Source organism: Pseudopodoces humilis, chromosome 11, assembly GCF_049639895.1.
Source record: "Pseudopodoces humilis isolate 2021_Gansu_Grassland_sample_001 chromosome 11, ASM4963989v1, whole genome shotgun sequence".
NCBI lineage: Eukaryota > Metazoa > Chordata > Aves > Passeriformes > Paridae > Pseudopodoces > Pseudopodoces humilis.
Window position 1 is genome coordinate 4,190,817 of NC_142210.1, and position 20,960 is coordinate 4,211,776.

Here is a 20,960-nt window from a genome sequence, read left to right on the forward strand (position 1 = left end):
CAGCAGGCAGCACACACCACCCTGCAGTCAGGCCAAAGACACAGCCATAAAAATAAAAGCTTTTTATTTACTTTTTTTTTATATACCATTACAGAAACATCTGAGTAACATTCTCAACAGGATGAGCAGCTCTGAGGCCCAGGGGATGAGTGCAGGCAGCCAGCTCCAGGGTCTGCCATGCGGTGCTCCTGAGCTGCTGCTGCTCTTGGGGCATGATGTCCTTGCTCCTTGCCCTCGGCGAGGATACCCAGTACTCCCGGTGTCAGGGTGTCACCTTCTTGTAGGTAATGTGCAAGTGCTGAGTCATAGGCTGCGTAGTGGTTGCCATTGAGACAGTTTGTTCGAGTTTCCCATCAGAATTGAGCCTGAATTTTCTGGTAATCTAAACCAGGGGTAGGAAAATAAATAAGGAAATCAAGCAATGAGCGTCCACAAGCTGAATCCCTTACCTGTGCCTCCTTCCCTTTGCCATCCACATACCTGCTGTCAAAGCACCAACCAAAGAAGGATAATGTCACTATGGCAGGCAAATAAAGAGTTTTCTCTCCTCTCCACAGTACCAAATCCAACCCCATTATCCATGGAAGAAGGCAGGTTCACAGAAACACAGAATTAACTAAGTTGAAAAAGACCTTTGAGACCATCAAGTCCAGCCTATGACCCAATACCATCTTATTAACTAAACCATGGCACTGAGTGCCATACACAGGCTCTTTTAAAACACTTCCAGGAATGGCGATTCCACCACCTCCCTGGGCAGCCCATTCCAGTGCCTAATCATGCTTTTCTATGAAGAACTTTTTCCTCATTCATTGAAGAATGTCCAGCCTAAACTTCCCCTGGTGCAGCTCAAGACTGTGTCTTCTTGTCCTGTCACCGGGGAGAACAGCCCTTACCTGGCTACAACCTCCTCTCAGGTAGTTGCAGAGCATGATGAGGTCTCCCCTGAGCCTCCTTTTCTCCAGGCTAAACAACCCCAGCTCCCTCAGTCATTCCTCACAGGGGTTGTGTTCCAAACCCCTCACCAGCCTTGTTGCCCTTCTCTGGATGCTTCAGGGGTTGTGTTCCAAACCCCTCACCAGCCTTGTTGCCCTTCTCTGGATGCTTTTGAGCATCTCAAGGTTCTTCCTAACCTGAGGGTCCCAGAACTGGAGACAGCACCCAGGGTGTGGCCTCACCAGTGCCAAGCACATGGGAATAATCACTGCCCTGCTCCTGGTGGCCACACTACTGATCCAGGCCAGGATGCCCTTGGCCTTCTTGGCCACCAGGGCACACTGCTGGCTCGTGTTCAGCTGCTGCCACTAGCACCCCCAGGTCCCTTTCTGCCTGGCTGCTGTCCAGCCACACCATCCCCAGCCTGTAGCGCTGCAGGGGCTGTTGTGCCCAAAGTGCAAGACCCAGCACTTGGACTTGTTAAATCTCATGTTGTTGGACTCAGCCCATCTATCCAGCCTGTCTGGGTCCCTCTGCAGAGCCCTAATCCTGTGAGGTGCCCTCTGCCCAGGGAGGAAAAGATTTTGTTTCAGATAAGCATTGTTAAAGTGAGAGGCATGGCTTTAAAGCCCAGCAAGAGTGAATTCGTGGGAAAGGGGAAACACAACAACTGAAAACATCCATCCAAAGGCAGGGGAATTGGGCCTTTCCAAAGTTAGGGCACTATCTGTGTAGGCAAATAAAATTTTTGTCTACATCTGCACAAACGTGTGCTCTCTGTTGTCTAAAGGTCTGTTTTATAGTTCACAAAAACCAGGCTGTGAGAGCTTGCTAAGCCTTGCTGTCTCTCAGCTGCTGCTCAGCCACAACAGCTTCAGATGTGACAATGACTCCTCCAGAGGTGACCTCAGGATGCCACACTGATTCCAGCAGTGCCACTGTACTCACAGCTGGCTATACCCCTACCAACTGTATCAACAAACCTCCACTGCACATCCCAAAAAAGTCAAACCCACAAAAGCAAACAACCAAAGGTGGAGCTGACAGCAAGTGCCAGACCTACCCTGCAGCCAGAGATGGGAAAAGAGCCCAGAACAAGGTCTGAATGCTCTGAAAAGCAAGAGAAAGATGTGCAGGTGTTCCTGAAATATCTTCATAAGGCCCAATACCAGCCACACCTTAAATGTGCATCCCCATACTGCAATCAATCTAGAAAATCAGCATTAATAAGTAATCCCACTGCCATAAAGAGTATTTAGCCAAGACTTTCCTATCTTCTTCCCTAAGGATCTGCTACTGGCCATTTTGGAGACAGGATTCTGGGTTAGCTGGTCTGATCCAGCCTGTCAGTTTTTATCATAAAGATCCCTCTGGGTCTCATAATGTGCAAAATCTCTTCTGAAGGCTCTTACAGAAAGAGTAAGCCAGGATGCCATGCAGTACTTCCAAGAACTCCTGATAGCATTCTGTAATTAAAGCATGCTAGATAACGTATCATCTGAACAAGACTCCTTCTGGGACAAGCAATGCTATGGGAATTGCTTGCCCTGTGTGCACTCACCTGCTCTACATGGGGCTTCTTGGCAAAGGAGATCCTGGCTATGGAGTGAGAAGCTATAGACAGCTCTTGTCCATTTACCTCCCCTTCCTCCACCTCCACCAGACCTAGGGAAAAGGGCATACCTATTATTAGGCTGCAAAGGTTATTTAAGCATGTCACCATTATTATTTTGGCCTTTCACTTAAAAGGAGGCTTAAAAAAAAGAGAAAGAGGAACTTTTTACACATTCAGATAAGGATAGAACAAGGAAAAGTTTTTAATCTGCAAGAGGAGAAATTTAGGTGGGATATTAGGAAGAAATTTTTCCCTGTGAGGGTGGTGAGGCTCTGGCACAGATTGCCCAGAGAAGCTGTGGCTGCCTCATCCCTGGAAGTGTCCAAGGCCAGGTTGGACAGGGCCTGGAACAACCTGGTCTAGTGGAAGGTGTCCCTGCCCATGGCAGGGAGGTTGAACAAGATGGGCTTTAAGGTTCCTTCCATCCCAAACCATTTCATTCTCTATTTGGTCACTTAACAGACCAGCACTCCCTGTTAAGAATGGTTTTGTTTGTCCTAGCACTATTGACAACTGCAGGTCCACACAACCTCAGACATGGACTGCTGCTCACAAAAATCCAACCAGACTTATTCACACCGTGTGGGATGGGGATCACAGCACAACTGGCACTCTTCCCTTCAGCACCCGTCATTTTAGATGTGAATTTAAGCATCAACTGGAGTTTAACACTTTCACTTATAATAACTGAGCTGTGGTTCTCTCTCATTCAGTCCCCATAAGGTAAGAAGTACCAAGGTGCTACATCTACACACTGGAGGTTCTCCTAGTTTAGGAACCACTGTGGGTCTAGCGCCAAAGAGCAGCGATTCCAACAGGGAAAATTAATTAAATAAAACTGTGAGAGGGGCAAGAACTTTCTGACAAAGTGATGAAATGATCCAGCAGGGTAAGGACCTCTTCTTTTCCCCAGTGTGGGTATCAGGTGTGTACCTGTGTTCTGGGCACTGATGAAGGCCACCTTATTAGTGTCAGGTTTGAGGCGGATGAATCCACATTCCCGGTGCATGGGTTTCCTAGTATCCGGATGGAAGGCGTTGAAACTGAAAGAAATCAGAGCACAAAAGTGTCGTTCTATTAGGAATGGCGAAAAGAATGACAGACTCTCAAGGGAGTCAGAACAGGAGAAATCCTTAGTTTATTGCTTCAGCCTTGTTTTATAGACTGCTTCGTGGAAAGTACAGAAAAGAAACTCTTACTGGTTAGTAAACTGCTACATCACCATCATTGGTCAGTGGTGAGCAACACCCTCCGACTTTCTCTTGCAAAGACAACAAGAGACAGGAAAACAGCACCTGGCAGTTGTTTTCTGTCTCTTAGAATTGTTTTGATTCCTCTTTAAAACTTCCCAGGCTACTTTCTCAGGCTGGACTTGAGAAAGCTATGGGGCCTGCAGCCTGCTCCAAAGCTAGCATCCACACAAAAGCTGATGTGTTTTGCACTCAGAAGACTTTTTCTGGCCTGGCTTCCTCTTATTTAACCACGTGAGTGCCTGCAGTACTCTTTGAAGAGTAAAAGACTGACAATATTTCAGAGATGAGAGCTGTAAACCTGGAAAAACACACTTACTTTACAAAGGCACAGCTATTTCTTAAAGCTGGAGTTAAGTCTTTAAGTTCAAGCTTTAGATCTTCCACAGCCTCTGTGTCTTTCTAGGAACTAGCTCAGAAACCCCTGAGGAACTCAGATACTTCACAGATACTGAAGCCACATGTATCTCAAAAACTTCTTTTTCTCAAATAAATGCCTGGAATTACTGCATCATCTTTATTTAGCTTTTACACCTGGCAAAGTTTTTTTCAGTATATTCCCTGCTGTAGGAAGCAACAGAGCAGATATATTTCTCCCATCACCCCCTTCAAAAAGATAAAAAGTTCAGCCCAAACTCTTGTTTATTTTTCAGGCCTTAAGAAGTGTAGGTTTGGTCACCCCTAACATGGGTGATTATACTTATCAAAGGAGAAACAAACTTAAATCAGCAGCTTTCAGTGCTTGGAGCATTTAAGGGATACAGGTACTGTTTTTTACGAGCCACTGCTCCAGGAGCCAGAAAAGCATAGATAGGGTATCTATCCTCCAAGACTGCTGCCTATTTTCCTGGCATTTCAGCTGTGTAACTCATTGGCACAAACAAAAGAAGGGGGGGAAAAAAATGGTGACTCAAATAAGCAACTGTTCACAAGCTGGGGAGGAAGGTGTGGCCAGAGCAAGACTGTCAGAGCTTTTTTCCCTCTGGAAATCGGACTAAAGCACTGACAGGCTGAGCTGGCAGCTCCATTACACTCCAGGAACACAGGGCATCTCACACAGCACTTCCATCTTGAAATTCTTCTTTCCTTAGTTTTCAAAGCAACACACTTTCCAACTCACCCCTCCCAAAGGAACACTGAAGCAGTACTGAGCAGTAGCCAACTTGTCACATCCCTCCCTCTGGATTTCTTTTGATTTCTATTAGAACAACCACTCTCAGCCAAAGCAAGTAGTTAAGCTACCTGCCTCGTATCCCATATGGTTTAATAAGCACTAATTTCTCTCAGATTTTCACAGTGGTGAACACTGAGGGCCACAGCTCAAAATGGACACGGTAGCCATGCCATAGCTCCTTCATTTATTCTAAGTGGGAATTGCACAAAGAATGTAAATTAATCACAAGTTTTCAAGAAAAAGGAAAGTCAGAGCATGCAGTCACATACCACAACATCATCTCATTTGGTAAGTGAGAATTTGTGTACTTTGCCTTTGGAAAAGAAACCAAATTAACAAACCACCCTGGAGAAATGCTTGCTCAAAGCTGCTGCCAATACAGACACACTCCTCAACTTACGAGAAGTTGAGCATGGGCTGCCCCACGTGAGAGATGTGCACTTCTTCCAGGTACTGGAAGGGCTTCATTGTAGTGAAGGTGCCGTCTCCTGGCGGGTCTGAGAGCCAGGTGCCCAGCATCCAGGACAGGGGTTCCATCACAGGGTTCAGCTGGGGAGTCTCTGTGGAGGAAAAGAAAGAAGGAAGAAAGAAAACTCAGGGATCTATGGTCTGCAGGTTGCTGTGAGCTGCCTCCAGCTGGCTGGAGGTGAACACAAAACACCTTAGAAATGGCTCAACACCACAGCAATGCTTTCCTTCGGAGCAGGGCCAGCTCCAAGGTGGGAGATGGGGAACAACGAACAGTCATGGAAAATGGGTCTGTTTCCAAACTACAGAGCACTCTTGCAGGTGGTCCACTTCTGACTCCTCTCTGCAGCTTGATCTGAAAGAAAAGCCCCCTCTCATCTACATGCAGGGAAGAAGATGACTGAAACCTCAGCATAAAGAATAATCATTAAGTGATAATGAAACTCTTAATGATCTGGGCTAATATTTCTCAAGCACTGAGTACATACCTGTACATACATCTCCTGTTTGTTTCAGAGGCCAAGGAAATGAGTCCCCATTTCAAAAGAAAATCAGGCTGTGTACATATTCAAGATCAGTTTGGCTATAATATTTTTTTAAGAGGTTAACAATGGCCTGAACAAAGAGACAGGCAAGGACCATAAAGAAGCTGTTCTACTACGGCTCTAGACTAAGACAAACATTTTAAAAAGACTTGGATGCCTGTAAGGTAAAGAGTAAATGGGAGAGAAAGATACTTCCCTTTGTCACTGCAGTTACGAAAAAGCAACCAAGGTCTGTTTCAAGAAGTTAAAACTTCTTTAACAAACCATTTTACAGAACCACAGAATTAGCTGAGCTGGAAGGAACCCACAAGGACCATCCCAAAGAGTCACACCATGTGCCTGAGCGCATTGTCCAAATGCTTCTTGAAGCCTGTCAGGCCTGGTGCTGTAGGAGAGTTTAGATAAACAGTTTTACATTTTACTTTCAGAGGTTGTGACCTGAAAAAAATACATCAGGAAAATGGAGACAATTTAAAGCCATGTGAAGAACAGAGCAGATCAATTACTAAAGTGTAAGTAAGGAAAGCAAAACATCACCTATGGGATGTTGGGAAATATGGATTCCCACACAAATGGGGTGCCTGCTACTCTCAGTAGTCTGTTATGCAGAAAGATATGACTGAAGTAAGCTTAAAGCACGTCCTCCTCCCCCTCATGGGATAAATATTTCATACTGGCAAGGTGGGTGTTCCAGGGGGGTGTTTTCCACACCTAGTGAGATCAAGAATACAAGAACAAGCTGCCTGTCTGGCTGGTCTAAAAGGCATAGACTCAACTGCAGGGAGAAATCACAACCTAAACAAGCAAGATTGTGGCCAAAATTTGCTTGATCAGTCTCAGTTTCACTGTGCTCTTTATGAAATGTCAAGCTAAAAGACTGAGCAAGGAAGGACAGTCCACACCTGAAATGCCAAAGGAGAAGCAACAGCAACTTTCCTGGGTAAAAGAGACCATTTGTGGTACTCATTCTCCCACAGACAGCAGGTTTTAAAAGCCAGCCCATATCAGCAAAGTGCTGCTACTTGCTTTGCTTTATCCTGAAGTATTTTGCAAGGGAAGAAACATGAGAGCTCACCAGGAAATTGGTGATAAAGGTCTACAGCATCAGAGCCAGGATCTGTAGAACATCCTTGTCAGAATGTGCAGTCCCAGCAGTTTGCCCAGGACTTGGAAAGGGGGTCCCACAATCTGTACAGTAGTGTCAGTGTACCGGGCAGTATTTCCTTGTACTCAGCTTTCCAATTCCATGAGGAGAGCACACAGTTCTGTGGCTAAGGGGCATACTGCTCCCCCCTCCAGCTGACGGTTGCTGCATTTCTTTCCACGCTTTTTGCAGGCTCATCTCCCACGATGGAAGTGAAAAGCAAAGCTTTTGAAAAGCTACAGGAGCCTGCAGCCTGGGCTGCTGCTGCCCTCTCCTGGGTCAGCATCCCTGGAGCAGGACAGTTTCTGTCACCACAATGCTTTCATAGGGTGCTTCCTTTTCTTCTGCTTGCATTTCAGGAAAAGCATCAAAACAACAGATGAAAGGAATGGCTTTAGCCATTCCCACTCTTTAGACCTGATTATAAACCAAGAGAAGCCAAGTGATCATTTACAGCACCCCCAGCTTGACCCCACTGCCCTGCTGTGCAGCCTGACCTGCTGAGCTGGTCTCACTTCCAAAGAGCTGGAATTCCAGCCAGCTGAAAAGTGAAGATGTAACTGTAACCCCTGAAGTTTCTGGCACCTGGGCAAACAACACGGACAAGTGATCATTATTACTTTCCAAACTACCTAGATGACAGCAAAGCTAAAGAGTTCTTTAGCTCTCATGTGGCTTGGAAAAGTCAAGAGCAGCAGAATTGAATAAGGACCAGAGACTCAGTGAAGTGCAGGTAAATACAGACACCCTGATCTCATCCCATGCAGTGCTATTCTTACCTTCAGTGCTGGTCTCTGACTGGTGGACTTTTTTCCTTCCTGGCTGGAAGGCTGGGCTGAGTGAGTGGAAAAGCAAGAGGGGAGGCAGACAGGACAGAGTCTGATTGAATCCATAAGAAAAAAACTCAGCCATTTGAAAAGTAACTTGCTTTTTTATGTTATGGTTGGGGCAGGTAAATGCAGAACTATTGTAGCAACAAAAAGTTCTTTGCTGAGCTGCTTTGTTCCAAATTTCAGGTTTATAGATACAGTCACTGTCAAGAGAAACTCCTCTGACTGTGGGAATTCCAAGCACAGAAAATTCTCGAGATCTTGTGCATGCAGGCCCAAACACAGAAATGAATACAGGGTTCAACCTGAGACCTTGGAAAATGCTTCTGGATTTAGAGACCATAGGCTCTACCATGTGGGTGTGTAGTTTAGGTAGAAAGACATTAAGATAGGTAGTGGAAAGTTTAAAGGTTTTAAAGTTAAGATATAGAAGTAGTTATAAAGGTAATAAGAAATTTAAAGTATAACAAGTAGTTTTGTGTGAAATTATATGATTGGTTAAAAAAGTCTACATTGTGCCATAGATGTGTAAGACAAAATAATTAACTATTGGTGTGAAAGTAGAAACATTCTTTGTGGCAGTAGTTTATTGGCTAATTAACCTTTAAGAGACCTTGTAACCTGTGGTCTTATGACCACTGACCACAAACATCTGGTGAAGACGTTCTCACTCCTTCATGAGACTGCAGAAGAAGAGTAATAAATCATGCTTTAAGACATCTCCTAGTGGTCCTGTCTCTCTTAAAATGCTAATACTGACACTGATGAAGGAGCCTGTACATCCCTTTTTAAAGGTCTCAACTCCTGGCACATCATTTTTACAAAAAGCCCAGTAATGTGGTTTAAAAGGTAAGTGTATGATGATATCTAGAATACAAATGACATCTGAGAATTTGCAGTGCAAGAGACCCTGGTCACCCTTCTGCAGTATTAAAACTTCACACTCAGAGAGGGTCCTCTTAATGCTGATTCTCTTCCATTCATATGCACAATTCCTCTTTTATCTGCTAACAGGGAAGCACTCTCTGCATCCTCTTTCTTAACAAGGAAGAGTTCCTTGTTAAGGAACTGAGTCACCTTCTCCTACACTTTCTGGAAGCCATTAGGGATCCAGCATCTCCAAGACCCCGTTCCTCTACAACCTGATGTAGTGGAAGCTGTCCTTGTCTATGGCAGGGGGTTGGAACAAGATGAGCTTTAAGGTCCCTTCAGCTCAAACCATCCTGTGGTTCTACAAAATCTCACTGAAATCAGCCATGACATTCAGGAGCTGTAACAGCTTGGCAGACAAAACCACACACCCATAAGCAATCTGATCACCTTGCTCTTCTTCCTTCAGGAAGCCACTCAGGCCACAACTACCATGCCATGGTCAGCTCCATTTCACCACCTGGCCCTGCTCCATCTCTCCAAACTCACAGATAGACTGTTCCTGCATCTTTTCCATTCCTGGAGAGTTTACAAGTCAAATCCCACCCTTCACTGTAATACAGTCAGCCTGGAACTGGCTGTCCAGTCTTTGCAACAGGAGATACTGAGTTTTCCCTGCCTTGAAACAAACCAGACAGAGCAGCTGGACAGCCCCCTCGGGCCATGTCTACACAGCCAGCGTGGCTCTCAAGTGGGATCCCTGGCACAGAAAGCTATGCTGGCACAAATTCCTACACAGCTTTATCAGTAAAGCCACAGTGAGTGGCCAGCTGGTTGCTGACAAGGCAGCTAACATATTTCCTTAAGCTGGGGAACAGTGCCTGCAGAAAACTTCAGAAGAAAACACATACAACAACAAAAAGAAACACTCCACAAAAAAAACCCAAACACAATCTCTGAGTCTTCAAAGCGTGGGGTCTGCAGCATCAACTGGGCAGTTCCCTGAAGTTCTTCCTTGAACACAGTTGCTCACTGGGTTTAAATCATCATCATCAAGGTTCTGGTAATCAAGGAGCAGCCTCACTTGGTATATTCTGTCCATATTTAAATACAGAGGATGGCTTTATACTCTGCTGCTCTCCCCTGAGAGTTGCACCCCTTCAGGCACTTGGCTGATGCTCTCCCCAGCAAACCAGCAAAACATTCCTGGCACTGATGTGCACTAGTTCCATCACAGAACGAGTTGGAAGGGACCTGTCAGGATCAAGTCCAACTCTTGGCCCTGCACTGGACACCCCGAGAATGATGCCGTGTGCTGGAGAGCATTGTCTGAACTCTTCTTGAACTCTGCCAGGCTTGGTGCTGTGACCACTTCTTTGGGGAGCTGTTCCAATGCCCAGCCATCCTCTGGGTAAAAAACCTTTTCCCGAAATCCGACCTAAACCTCCCCAGCTCAGCTTCATGACATTTCCTTGAGTCCTGTCATTGGTCATGAGACTGAAGAGATCAGTACCTGCCCCTCCACTTCCCCGTGTCAGGTCTGACCTCAGTCTCCTCCTCTCCAGCTTGAACAAATCAAGTGCCCTCAGCCACTCCTCGTAAGGCTTCTTCCAACCCTTCCCCATCTTCGTGGCCTCCTCTGGACACTCTCCAATACCCCAATGTCTTTTTTATACTGTAACATTCCTCCAGGCCTCAAGGTCTCAAGGTGAGGTCACCCCAGAGCAGAGCAGAGTGGGACAATCCCCTCCCTGGCCCATCTGGCAATGCTGGGCCTGATGCATTGGATGTCCCTCCTGGCTGCCAGGACACTGCTGATTCATATTGAACTTGCCATGGACCAGAACCCCCAGGTCCCTTCCCATAGCTGGTCTCCAGCCCTGACCCTAAGCCACTCCATACACACAGCCAGGGTTGCCCTGTCCTAAGTGCAGAATCCAGCACTTGCCCTTGTTAAACACCACACAGCTGGTGATTGTCAGGAAGCTGTGCTGGCTGTGACTGGCAAATGTCCATCATCTGACCTTGCTTCTACTGGACACACACCTTCCTTTTCCATCTTATTTCCAAGATAAATCCCTGGTCAGCCAAGCCAGCTTTCTGCCTCACCTGCCTGACTTCTGACATTTAGGAATTGCTGTTCCTGTGCCCTTTGGAGATAATGTCTAAAAGTGACCAGCACTGATAGACCGCAGCACCTGCAAAAACATTTTCCAGGGGACCTTATTCCCTGAGCAGCCTGGGGTCTGCTCTCCTCAAGGCCAGAATTGAGGTTTTTCTGGTACTCTTCCTCCTGTCACCAGAGATTTCAAATTCGATGGCTCCACGGTCACTGTGGCCTAGTTGGCTCCTCGCTCGCGAGATCCTCTCTGATGACAAGCAGGAGATCAAAATCATCCTTCCAAGTCAGCTCCCTGAGGGCCCATAAAGTTCCATAAAGTTGTCATGCAGGTGTTTTAGGAACCTTCTGGCCCGGGTTGTATCAGCTGTGTGATATTCCCAGTTAATTTCTGGCAGGTTGAAGTCCCCTGGGACAGTTGACTTGGAATCTTCCCTTAGTTTTTCAAGGAATAATTTGTCAGTGTCATCATCCTGGCTGGGAGGTCCAGAGTGGACTCCCACTGTGAAATCCGTGTTATTTGTTTGCCCTTGATTCTTATCCAAAGGCTCTCAACTGTGCCATTGCCAACTGTGAGCTCCAGACACTCCAACCCTTCTGTTACATACAGTGGCACCCCTCTGCCTCTCCCTCCTGAAAAGCCTGGAACTGTCCATCAGGGCACTCTAGTCACAGGGAAAACTCCCACCAGGTTTCACTTATGCCAATGGTGCCAGATCTCTGGGACTGAGCCAAAGCTTCCAGCTCCTCGCTGGTACCTCATGCTGGGTGTATTAATGCAGAGACATTTCTGGTGTTGTACATTGTAGACAACACCTGGTGAATCAATTTGAGTGTTCCCATTAGTGCTCCTTTCCTCAAGTTTAGGCACTCCAGCCCATTGGTCATCACTGGTGACCCTGGCTTTGTCCCTTTCCCCTTTCCAAACTAGTTTAAGGCCATATCAACGAGCCCTACCAGCTCCTGTGTTAGAACTCCTTCTCCCACAATAAAGATGCATCCCACCAAGTGTCAGCAGATCAGCTGTTGCACAGATCATCTGCTCCAAAGGCTGGGAATGTGGTTATATTCACAAATGTTCATGCTATAGAGTCAATAATTAACTTCATAGCCAAGTGCCAAGGTGGTAATGCTCTAGTGCCTGTAGTCACTGCCAGAGTTCTGCTTTACAAGATACAAAGAAAACATTTTTTAAATTATATTCTATTATGAGAAACCACTCTACCTGAGCTCTTTCTCTCGAGTTTTCCTTAGTTTGCTGTTTCATTGCTTCCTAGCTGCAAGCTGGGTTTTTGTTGTGAGTCACTGCCGACTCTCTGCAAAATTAAATGCTTAATGCACGAACTCTATTAGGCAAAAAAACCCTGGAAAGAACAAGACCATCCTACTGAAAAAACAAAAAAAAAAACCAAAAAAACAACACCAGCGCAAAAGGTCTTGTTTCTTCCCTTCCAACTGCCTTTCTCTCCAAGGGGGAGGTCAAAGAGCCTTCCTCAACCAATTCCCAAAGCTGGCGTGCCTGCACACTGCTTGCTCCCATGCTGAGCACAGAACAGTTCACCTCCCACCCAAGTGTTCAGGCCACAGTGAAGTCTTACTCAGCCTCTCTCCAGACACCTTCTGCCATGGATTCAACCCCTATGCACACACTCCTACTCCTCATCTCACTCTCAGTGTATTTTATAGCTCCCTTGTTCTTCGCAATGCCCACCCTAGGGACCGATTTTCTACCCTGGCCATTGCCATCCCAGACAGGACACAAGAAAAATTACAAGCAGCACCTGCTGTCTCAGAATAAAAGCAGTTTTCTTCCAATATCTAGCTCCAAGTTAACATGCAACTGCCAGGCTAGCAGTGCCTGCCCTGGTAGAGGAATTTCCCTGACAGCACACCTCTGTGACCCATTAAGACACATTTCATTTTCAAGCTGAACTGGACACCAGCCCGCTGCTGGTCCAGTCCTTCTCAGACAGGTAAAAGCACAGCTCATCCATCCATGCACAACCCCATTTGTCACTGCCAGTCAGGAACGGGATTTTGCTACTCCTTTTCTACAACATGAATGATATCTGTTGCCACCACGATGGGCAACACCACTTCAGGCCCCACAGACCATGCCTCAAGACTCCACCTCAGCACAAAACCAGGCATTAAAGTCTTCTGGTCCTTCTGCTTGCCCCACAGTTCGCCAACTATGCTTCATTTACATGAAAAAAGTACTGTAAATGACCCCATTTCTACACTGGCTTTGCAGAGATATTCAAAGACAACTCCAAGACAGATTTCCTGCAGATTCCTAGCAGAGTTGTAACCATTTTTCACATGAACTCATTTTACAAACTCTCCTGCCTTTAATATGACCTTCATGAAAACAGACATGCAGCATGGAGGAGGCTCCTCATACCACCAAGCAGATGAATCCTAAGAGCTTTACCTCTCTGATGAACACAGAAGCTTGAATCCCACGGAATCCTATCTGTCCATCCGGCCATATTCGCAGATATTTTGCTATTTGCTCAACCTGCAGCCCGCCAGCCCCCAGAAGGTGCTTTGTGCAGGGTGGTAAGATGGCTATGAGGGAAGTGAGCTCAGGTTTGGGGAAGACACCGATCCTGCTGCCTGCTGGGAGATGTAGTTTTACAACCAGACCAAACTGGGGCACGGCAAGAGGAGGTGATGTTGCGGAAGGAGCTGCTGGGATCTCCCGTCTGAGCGAGCACAGCTGATGCAGCAGAGCTGCAAGACCTTCATGCAGAACAAGACAGTCAGAGAACGCTTGGCTAGCAGAGGATAGTGCTGTTAGAACAGCCATGCCTTCCCCAGGACACATTCCTGCTTGCTTGCTGGCTGTCCCTCATTTCTCCCAGTGCATCCTGTCACCCTCCAGAAGCTACATCTAACCCTGTCCTGCTTGCTACACCATGCCTAAGCGAGCTCGTCCACCAACAGCATTCCTCAGCCTTTGGTCCATGGGCTTCATGAAACAGAAGGAAATGTTTTCCTACCAAACAAACGCCTAAACTCAAAGATTAGATGGAAAAGGCCACCATGGCAGCTGTGCTGTGCTGGAGATAGCTTGGGGCTTCTCCTAAACCAGTCGATCCCCCTGGTAAGACAGGTTGGGAAACACCACTCAAGCACATCGTGACAGCTGGAGTTGGGAGCCACTTGCCCAGCCTGAGTCACCCAGCCTCAAGCATGGCTGGCAGGCAGTGCTGTGCAGCAGTCCTGCAGAAACCTGCTCTTCCCAGCCAGCTGGAGCTTGGATACAGCCAGCAGAAATTTATTTGTCTCATTAGAGGAAAGTATGTGAGTACTAGCACCAAAACAAAGTTCTGCTGTGTGGGTGTGGGCCTAAAGTTCGTTTTTTGTGCTCAGGATTTTGTGGAAACAGCTGAACGTGAGGGATGCAGACAGGTAACAACCTGCACAGTCAGTCCAGTCAGGTACTTCTACTCAAGGAACTGCCTTTAGCAGAAAAAAATATGCAGGCTCAGGTTCACAGCTAAAACCATCACCTCAACCACACATCAGATGAGTTGGGACAACTGAGTCGTGGCTACTGACAAAGACTATTATTAACCTGATATGTTACCTGACTGTACTTTTATTAATATGAAAAAGCCTTTCTTAACTCAGCTTTGTATTACAGTAAAACTCAAGTGTCTGGGCATGAACCAGACTCTGCCTGGCAGCAGCTGGCTACACTTGATCAGCTATTTTTTCTGCCACAAACTATTACTATAAGCACACAAAAAAAAGAGTCTAAAACAGAAGAGCACCAAGATGAAGCTAAAAAAAAAAAACCAAAAAACCAAAAAAAGCCAGTTAGCCAGCAACAAACCCTTTAAAAAAGTTTGCAGCCAAAGGGTTGCATATAAACTTCTTATCATGCCAAGCTACAGCTGCTAAAATGGCTCATTTTCACACACTGATCTCCAGTTTTATTGACAAAAGATGGCAGAATGGGTAATTAATTGGTCAATTCATTAAGGAAAACTATGTCTTCCCTTATAAAATAGAGCATGTAACTCACATATTAAGAGTATCTTTTACAAGAACGTAAAATTTTCACTTCTCAAAGACATACATATAGAAACACTAATCTTGGGAAAAAGGAGAAAAATCATAGTGCTTACCAGAATAAAGAAAAACATCCTTAAAGATACTCTTTCTGCAATTAGTATCTCAGTGAAGGTAACAAAGGGAGACACCTTTTTAAAAATATAGATATATATAAAAATTAATTAATATTTCATATGTATATATATATATATATATATATAGGAATGACAACTATGGAACCCTAAAGTTGCATTTGGTTATTTTCTTTAGCTTGACACCTAAACAATACAAAAATACAGACCAGAAGGTACAAACAAGATTGTGCTGATTTCCCAGGGGGAAAACTTTTCCCCCCTCTATCCAAATAAAAGTGTGAGTTTTCCCATACTTTGAAAAATTAGATACATATGGGAAAAGTAGTGCTGGGTGTTGACCTTCATGAACCTTGTTAGGGTCTACTTTCCTCTTTCAGTGAGGAAGTTGGCCGTGCTGCAACAGCCTGGAGAACGTGCCTGTCTGTGCCAGCATTACCTTTCTGACTGCCCAACAGCTCCAGAAGAAGCCAAGAAGTTTTTCTCCTAAAGGAAAGGTGAGAATTAGCCATCGGGTGACACCCAACCCTCCACAGATGACAACTTCTGAAAGCAAGCCCCACATCATGAATCCTTCCCAAGGCAACCCAATGTTTTCTCAGCAGCCACACACAGCATTAGATCATTAGATGGTCCTAACTCTTGCTCTGAAATGCACCTTGCAGCCACAGTGACAGTGCACAAATTGTACATTAAAAGACACTTTTTTTTGCAAGAAGGGTTATGGCCCAATTTGACTTCTAGGTAACAAACTTTTTACATGACCTCATCCCTCACTGAGCTTCCCTATGTTTTCAGGTGCTTAATTATTATTTTTGCAATTGATAGAGAAGCATTTTCCATCATTCCCTGCTTTATCATGTTGACGGACTTCTTCTGCCTTCCAAGGGAGGAAAGTCAGACATTTGCTCACAAATTGTGAGCTCAGTGTGCACACCAATATTGTCATATTTAACACCTCCCTCCCCGCTTACATTTCCTGTATCCTGAGTACCGAGTGCAGTATATGAAATCCAATATCAAAACTATTTCTTATGCCATTGAGGACAATAACGGCTTTCCCAAATACCTGCTGCTAGGAGAGCTCATTAACACACCAGAAAAAAAATCACAGGCATGCTCTAAAGGAAGAAAGAAAATCCTAACAGGAGCCACTGTGTCACAAACAAGTTAAAATAATCCAGAAAGAAAAGAAAATAAATCCATCAAGAGAGCTGCCTGCAACACCACAACGTAAATTCCCATTCCACATCTTGGAAAGATTAGGGATATAAGAACTAACTTGTGTGCCCACTGAGGGAATTCTTTAAAATGTATCCATAGGTCTTATACAAGCTGCTACTTCTCCTTCCCGGAATGTCCCTTTCTCATACCTTTACCCCATCACACCTTTACAGCCTCTAAGGAAACAGGGAATTCCACCTCAGTGCAGCACCCCTGGGAATACTGACCACAGTCCTGGGATGTCAAGCTGTTCAAGTAAGGGAAACTGTTCCGCTTCATCTCATCCAGCTTCTCCTTCAGCTTCCTGACTTGGCTGTCGGAGCGGCTGATCCTCTTCCTCAGAAGTTTCAGCTCTCCGTTCTTCTTCTCTACCTGCTCCCGCAAGCAGCACACCTGGCTCTTGCTCTGCCGGGAGGAGAAGCAGTACGAGTGCAGGGAGTCAATGAGCTTGCAGGCCCCCGAGGCCGACATGATCACCTCGTTGATGGACATGGGGTTGGCGTCCGTGTCACCCTTCCGCCCCACCACGGCCTCGGTGGCGGGCCGAGGGGTCAGGTCTGCCGGGGACGCCGACAGACCCTGGCAGGGTTTCTGGGGGGTCGCGGTGAGGGATGACGTCGGGGAGACCTCTGCGACGGCCTTGTCGTGTCCCAAGAGGTGGCTGCTGCAGCTTGGTTCCACATCTCTCTTTGGCCTTTTCCTTTCTAGCTGCTCTTTGGGGAGAGACGGCCTCTCCCTGGCGTGCTTGGAGGAAAAGCTGTACGAGTGGAGGGAGCCGATGAACTTGCAAGCACCGGAGGCAGGAGGGGTGAAGTCGTCCACTGACACGCCGCTCCTGTCTGCCACCCAGCTCCCCGCACAGCTGCCCCTGGCACAGTCCTCCACAGGAGACCTCTCCGGCTTTTTCTGCGCTCCAGGCTTCGCACCCAAATGATCCCCTAACGTCCTTCTCCGAGGGCCATCCAGCTGGCTGTGGAGGGCCTCTTCCTCCTCGGACACGGATCCTGTTTCCTCTTGCAGAGTGGCCTCCTCCATCTCTTTCGTCCCTTGCATCACCATGAAGTCCTGGCCAGAAGACGGGGCTCTCTGTGCTACCTCACCGCCTCCTTCCCGCAGGGCCTCCCCATCCCGCACTGGCATCTGCCTGGCTATTTTCCTTCGGCTCCTGACATAATCCAGCTTGTCGTGCTTCTTCTCCACAAGCTGGAAGATGGTAGGGACAGCAGTGGGCTTCAGCAACCGGTGCTTGTCTTCCAGCCGCTTGGAAAAACTGTCTTTGGTGAAGTGCTCACTGCAAAGAAAGGAATACTTGGTGGGAGTCCAGTTGTCTCTCTGAACAGCTTTCAGCCACTGAATCAAGCGCTTTGAATCCTTCAGAGGGAATCTAAAAAAGGAACAGACAAAACCCACTAAAAAATAAGCTACGTTTTGGAAATCGGAAGGGTTGGTACTTGAAGAATTGCAGAACCACAGAATTGTTGAGGTTGGAAAAGACCTTTAAGATGACCAAGTCCAAGGCGACGGCTAGGTTTGAGAGATTTTGGGGAAAGTTGTGTTTTGGTAAATTACACTCATTTACAAATTAAATTACGGTCATTTAAGTATTATTTCACTTTGGACTGAAATATTTGATATTCATTCACTGCGTCAACAGTTCCACTTCACAAAAAGTGCAGGACTAAAAGGTGTTGTTTCCATTTTCATCAGCAATCGATCCATTATTCCGCCCACCAGCCCCACGAGGAAGGGGGATGTGACCACCACCAAAACACCCAGCTCACCCAGCACGCTGCCTCCGGAACCCGGGTGGCTGCTTACACCGGGTGTGTTTAATTGCATTTAATTAGGTGTAGACATGCCTGGAGTGGAAGAAAGCCCCCGAGCAGAGGAACCAGGTTCCGTTTCCAATGGAACTCCCGAGACGGGGACTTTGCCCGGGGACTCACCGGCGGCAGCATCCCCAGCGAGGGATGGGGCGGAGGACGGGCCGCGGGGGCACGGGCCAGGGCAGGGTCAGGGAGACAGGCCAGGGAGGGCCCGGGTCCCGTGGCGAGGGGCGCTCCCGCAGCCCGGCAGGGGCTGGAGGATGCGGGAGCCCCGAGCCCGTTTCCCCTGAGAGAAACAAAAGGCAGCCGCTGCCGTGGGGGCCCGGCGGGGTGAACGGGACCGGGGTGCGGGCGGCCCGGCCGCGGCACTTGCGGCGGGCCGGGCGGGCCGCCCTTACCTGTGGAAGGAGACGGCGCCGCGGCGCGCCTTGCCCTGCCGGTTGAAGCAGTTGGCGGCGGCGCAGCAGATCACCATCTCCGGCCGCCGCCGCCGCCCTCGGCCGGCCGGGCCCCCCCCCGCCCCCGCCCCCGCCCCCCCCCCCGCCCCGGCCCCGGCCCCGCCGCGCCGCCGTACGGCAAGATGGCGGAGCCGGGTCACCCCGGCGCCCCTCGCCGCTGGGGAAGGGGTTTCTGTACGGCACAACATGGCGGCCGCCACATGGCCGCCGCCATTTTGGCCGAGGTACAGCCGTACGGCGTAGTGCAGGTGGGTAAAGAGGGGCTTCGCTCCCGGCGCCTCTCGCTTGCCTCGTCGGCGCAGATGGGCGTCCGCCTCCCGACGAGCCGCTCGGTCCGTGGCAGCCGAGCCGTAAAAGGCGTCTCCGAGTGGGGCGGACATGGTGGAGGGGGTTACTCTTACGGGGAACGAGGGGCGGGGCTGGGCCGGCTCCGTACAACACGATGGCGGCACCCATTTATTACATCTTTCCTAGGTATACGTGTCACGGGACGCGCCCGTCGGCTCTCTGCGCAAGGAGCGGAGCCCTCACACTCCTCGACACTCTCCAGCCCCGGCCCCACCGCCGGGTCGCTGTCTCCTCGTGCTCAGCTTTGCCTCTCTGTACGGCAACATGGCAGCTCCCTGGTCTGCAGGAGTCCTGCGTCGCTCCGAGCTGTGACAATGCACTGGCAGCCAATCGGCGCGGAGACCGGCGGCGAGCGGCGCTCCCATTGGCCGGGAGAGGCGCGTCACGCCAGCAGCCGCGCAGGGCCGCGCCGGGAGTGAGTGTCGGCGGCGGCCGCAGCCTTGGCGGGGCCGCCATGGGCGCAGGGGGGGCCCGGGCGGGCCCAGCCCGCGGCGCGGGGGGCGCGGTTCCCCTTGGGATTCCCCGGCCCGGCTCGGCCCGGCCCAGCGGCCGCTCCAGGCCCGCGGCTCCCCGGCGCGGCCTCCCCGACGGGCGGCGAGGAAGGCGCCGCTTTCCGCCCTGGGCACGGCCCTGAGGGGGCCGGGGCCCAGCCGCCCCCCGCGGTGGGGAGAAGGGGAAGGCGCTGGCTGCGTGGCCGCCGGGGTGGGCCGGAGCCGGGTGGCGAGTCCCTCCTGCCCTCCCCAGCCCCGCTGCTGCCGTCGTTCCTCGAAGGCTCGGAGCTCTGCTGCCAGGTCGGGTCTGCCCGGGCGGGGAGCCGGAGCGAGGAGCGGTGACAGGGCTGGTGTCGCTGTGCCCCGCTCCCCATGTGGGCTCGAGGGGCGAGAAGGCAGCCTGGGGGCAAGGAGGTGACTTTCGAGGGGCGAGAAGGTGTCGTCGGGGGATAAGAAGGCGACTCAGCCACTCATCACGCTCACAGAGGGCTCTAGCAAAGCTGGTTGTGGAAGAGATTTTGGTTTTGTGCGGGGTAAAGTAAAAATAAGAGTTTGGCACTTGCGTTGGGACCCGCTTCCCCCCAGCCTTAGCGTAGTAGCCTCCGCAGAGATCAAGTGTTGTTCCCAATAACAAACGCTTCCCTGCGCGCCGTGGGCTCCTCCTCCGCATCGCCGAGCACGGGTGTGCCGGGGATCCGTGGCTCCTGTCCCTCCTGAGGACTGTCCTGACTTGTTTTTGCCTTCGTGCCGCGGTTGTTGTCAGCGTGGTCCGGCTGAGAGCGTCCCGGAGCGTCCTCGGATGCAGTGTCACACCTGGGGACCGGACGCTGAGGGAACTTGCACCCCCTGGTCCGGGAGGTGTGTTTGCTTTCCCTTGATGTGAGCCGTGCAAGGGAAGGAAAACTTTGCTGTGGTGGCTGGATCTCCTCCGTGAGAGGAGGAGAATCTCTGGGCTCAAGCCCCTTCGTGTCCAGCCCTGTTCCCGAGATTGTCTGGGAGCTGACAACAAAACTTGGAACTGTTTGCTCCAGGCCTTCAAGAAAGTATCCCATTTCAGTAGCCTGGCTTTCCTCTCAGTCTGTCTTGTAACTCCTCCTTGGTGCTCAGATAATCAGGATTTGTCTTGTTTGAAAGAGCTTAGGGGAAAGAAAAGATCTAATCTTTCTTCTGGAAAGGGCAGAAAAGAGGGTTTGAGCTGTTTGGTGTTTTCCAGCAATTTGTTTTACTAAAGTGGTGGTAAATTTACCTTCTCTTCTTGACTATCTGTGAAATGTTCCACATCAAACTGTGTTCCTCCTTTGCCTTGGGTGAGGTACCTGTATCAGCTAAAGGAGAGAATATCCACCTCATTTCTGATCCTTTTGTGGCACCTGAGTTGGAGGCTAAAGGATCTGGGGGGGTGTGAGAGCCAGGCCTTTTCAGAGAATGGAGAAGCCCCAGGACCAGTATGGGAAGGGATGTATGCCAAAGCCTGGCTTTCCTTCAGTGCCACGCTCCAAAGCTTG

At 49.0% G+C, this 20,960-nt stretch overlaps 1 protein-coding gene across 3 annotated transcripts; it reads right to left on the minus strand.

Moving 5' to 3' along the window:
* Window positions 1-47: 47 nt before the first annotated feature.
* THAP4 (THAP domain containing 4) lies at window positions 48-19,422 on the minus strand. 3 transcript variants are annotated; one of them, XM_014258263.2, is made up of 6 exons: window positions 18,906-19,422; window positions 16,560-17,716; window positions 5,376-5,535; window positions 3,485-3,594; window positions 2,498-2,601; window positions 48-382 (listed from the first exon to the last, which is right to left on the minus strand). In XM_014258263.2, exons 1-6 carry the CDS (start codon window positions 19,070-19,072, stop codon window positions 263-265), a joined length of 1,818 nt encoding a protein of 605 aa, XP_014113738.1. In that variant the 5' UTR covers window positions 19,073-19,422; the 3' UTR covers window positions 48-262. The 3 variants fall into 3 exon arrangements, with proteins under 3 accessions (XP_014113738.1, XP_005529559.1, XP_087917434.1); XM_005529502.3 differs by lacking the exon at window positions 18,906-19,422 and adding an exon at window positions 18,557-18,680; XM_088061308.1 differs by lacking the exon at window positions 18,906-19,422 and adding an exon at window positions 18,114-18,208.
* Window positions 19,423-20,960: the final 1,538 nt, after the last annotated feature.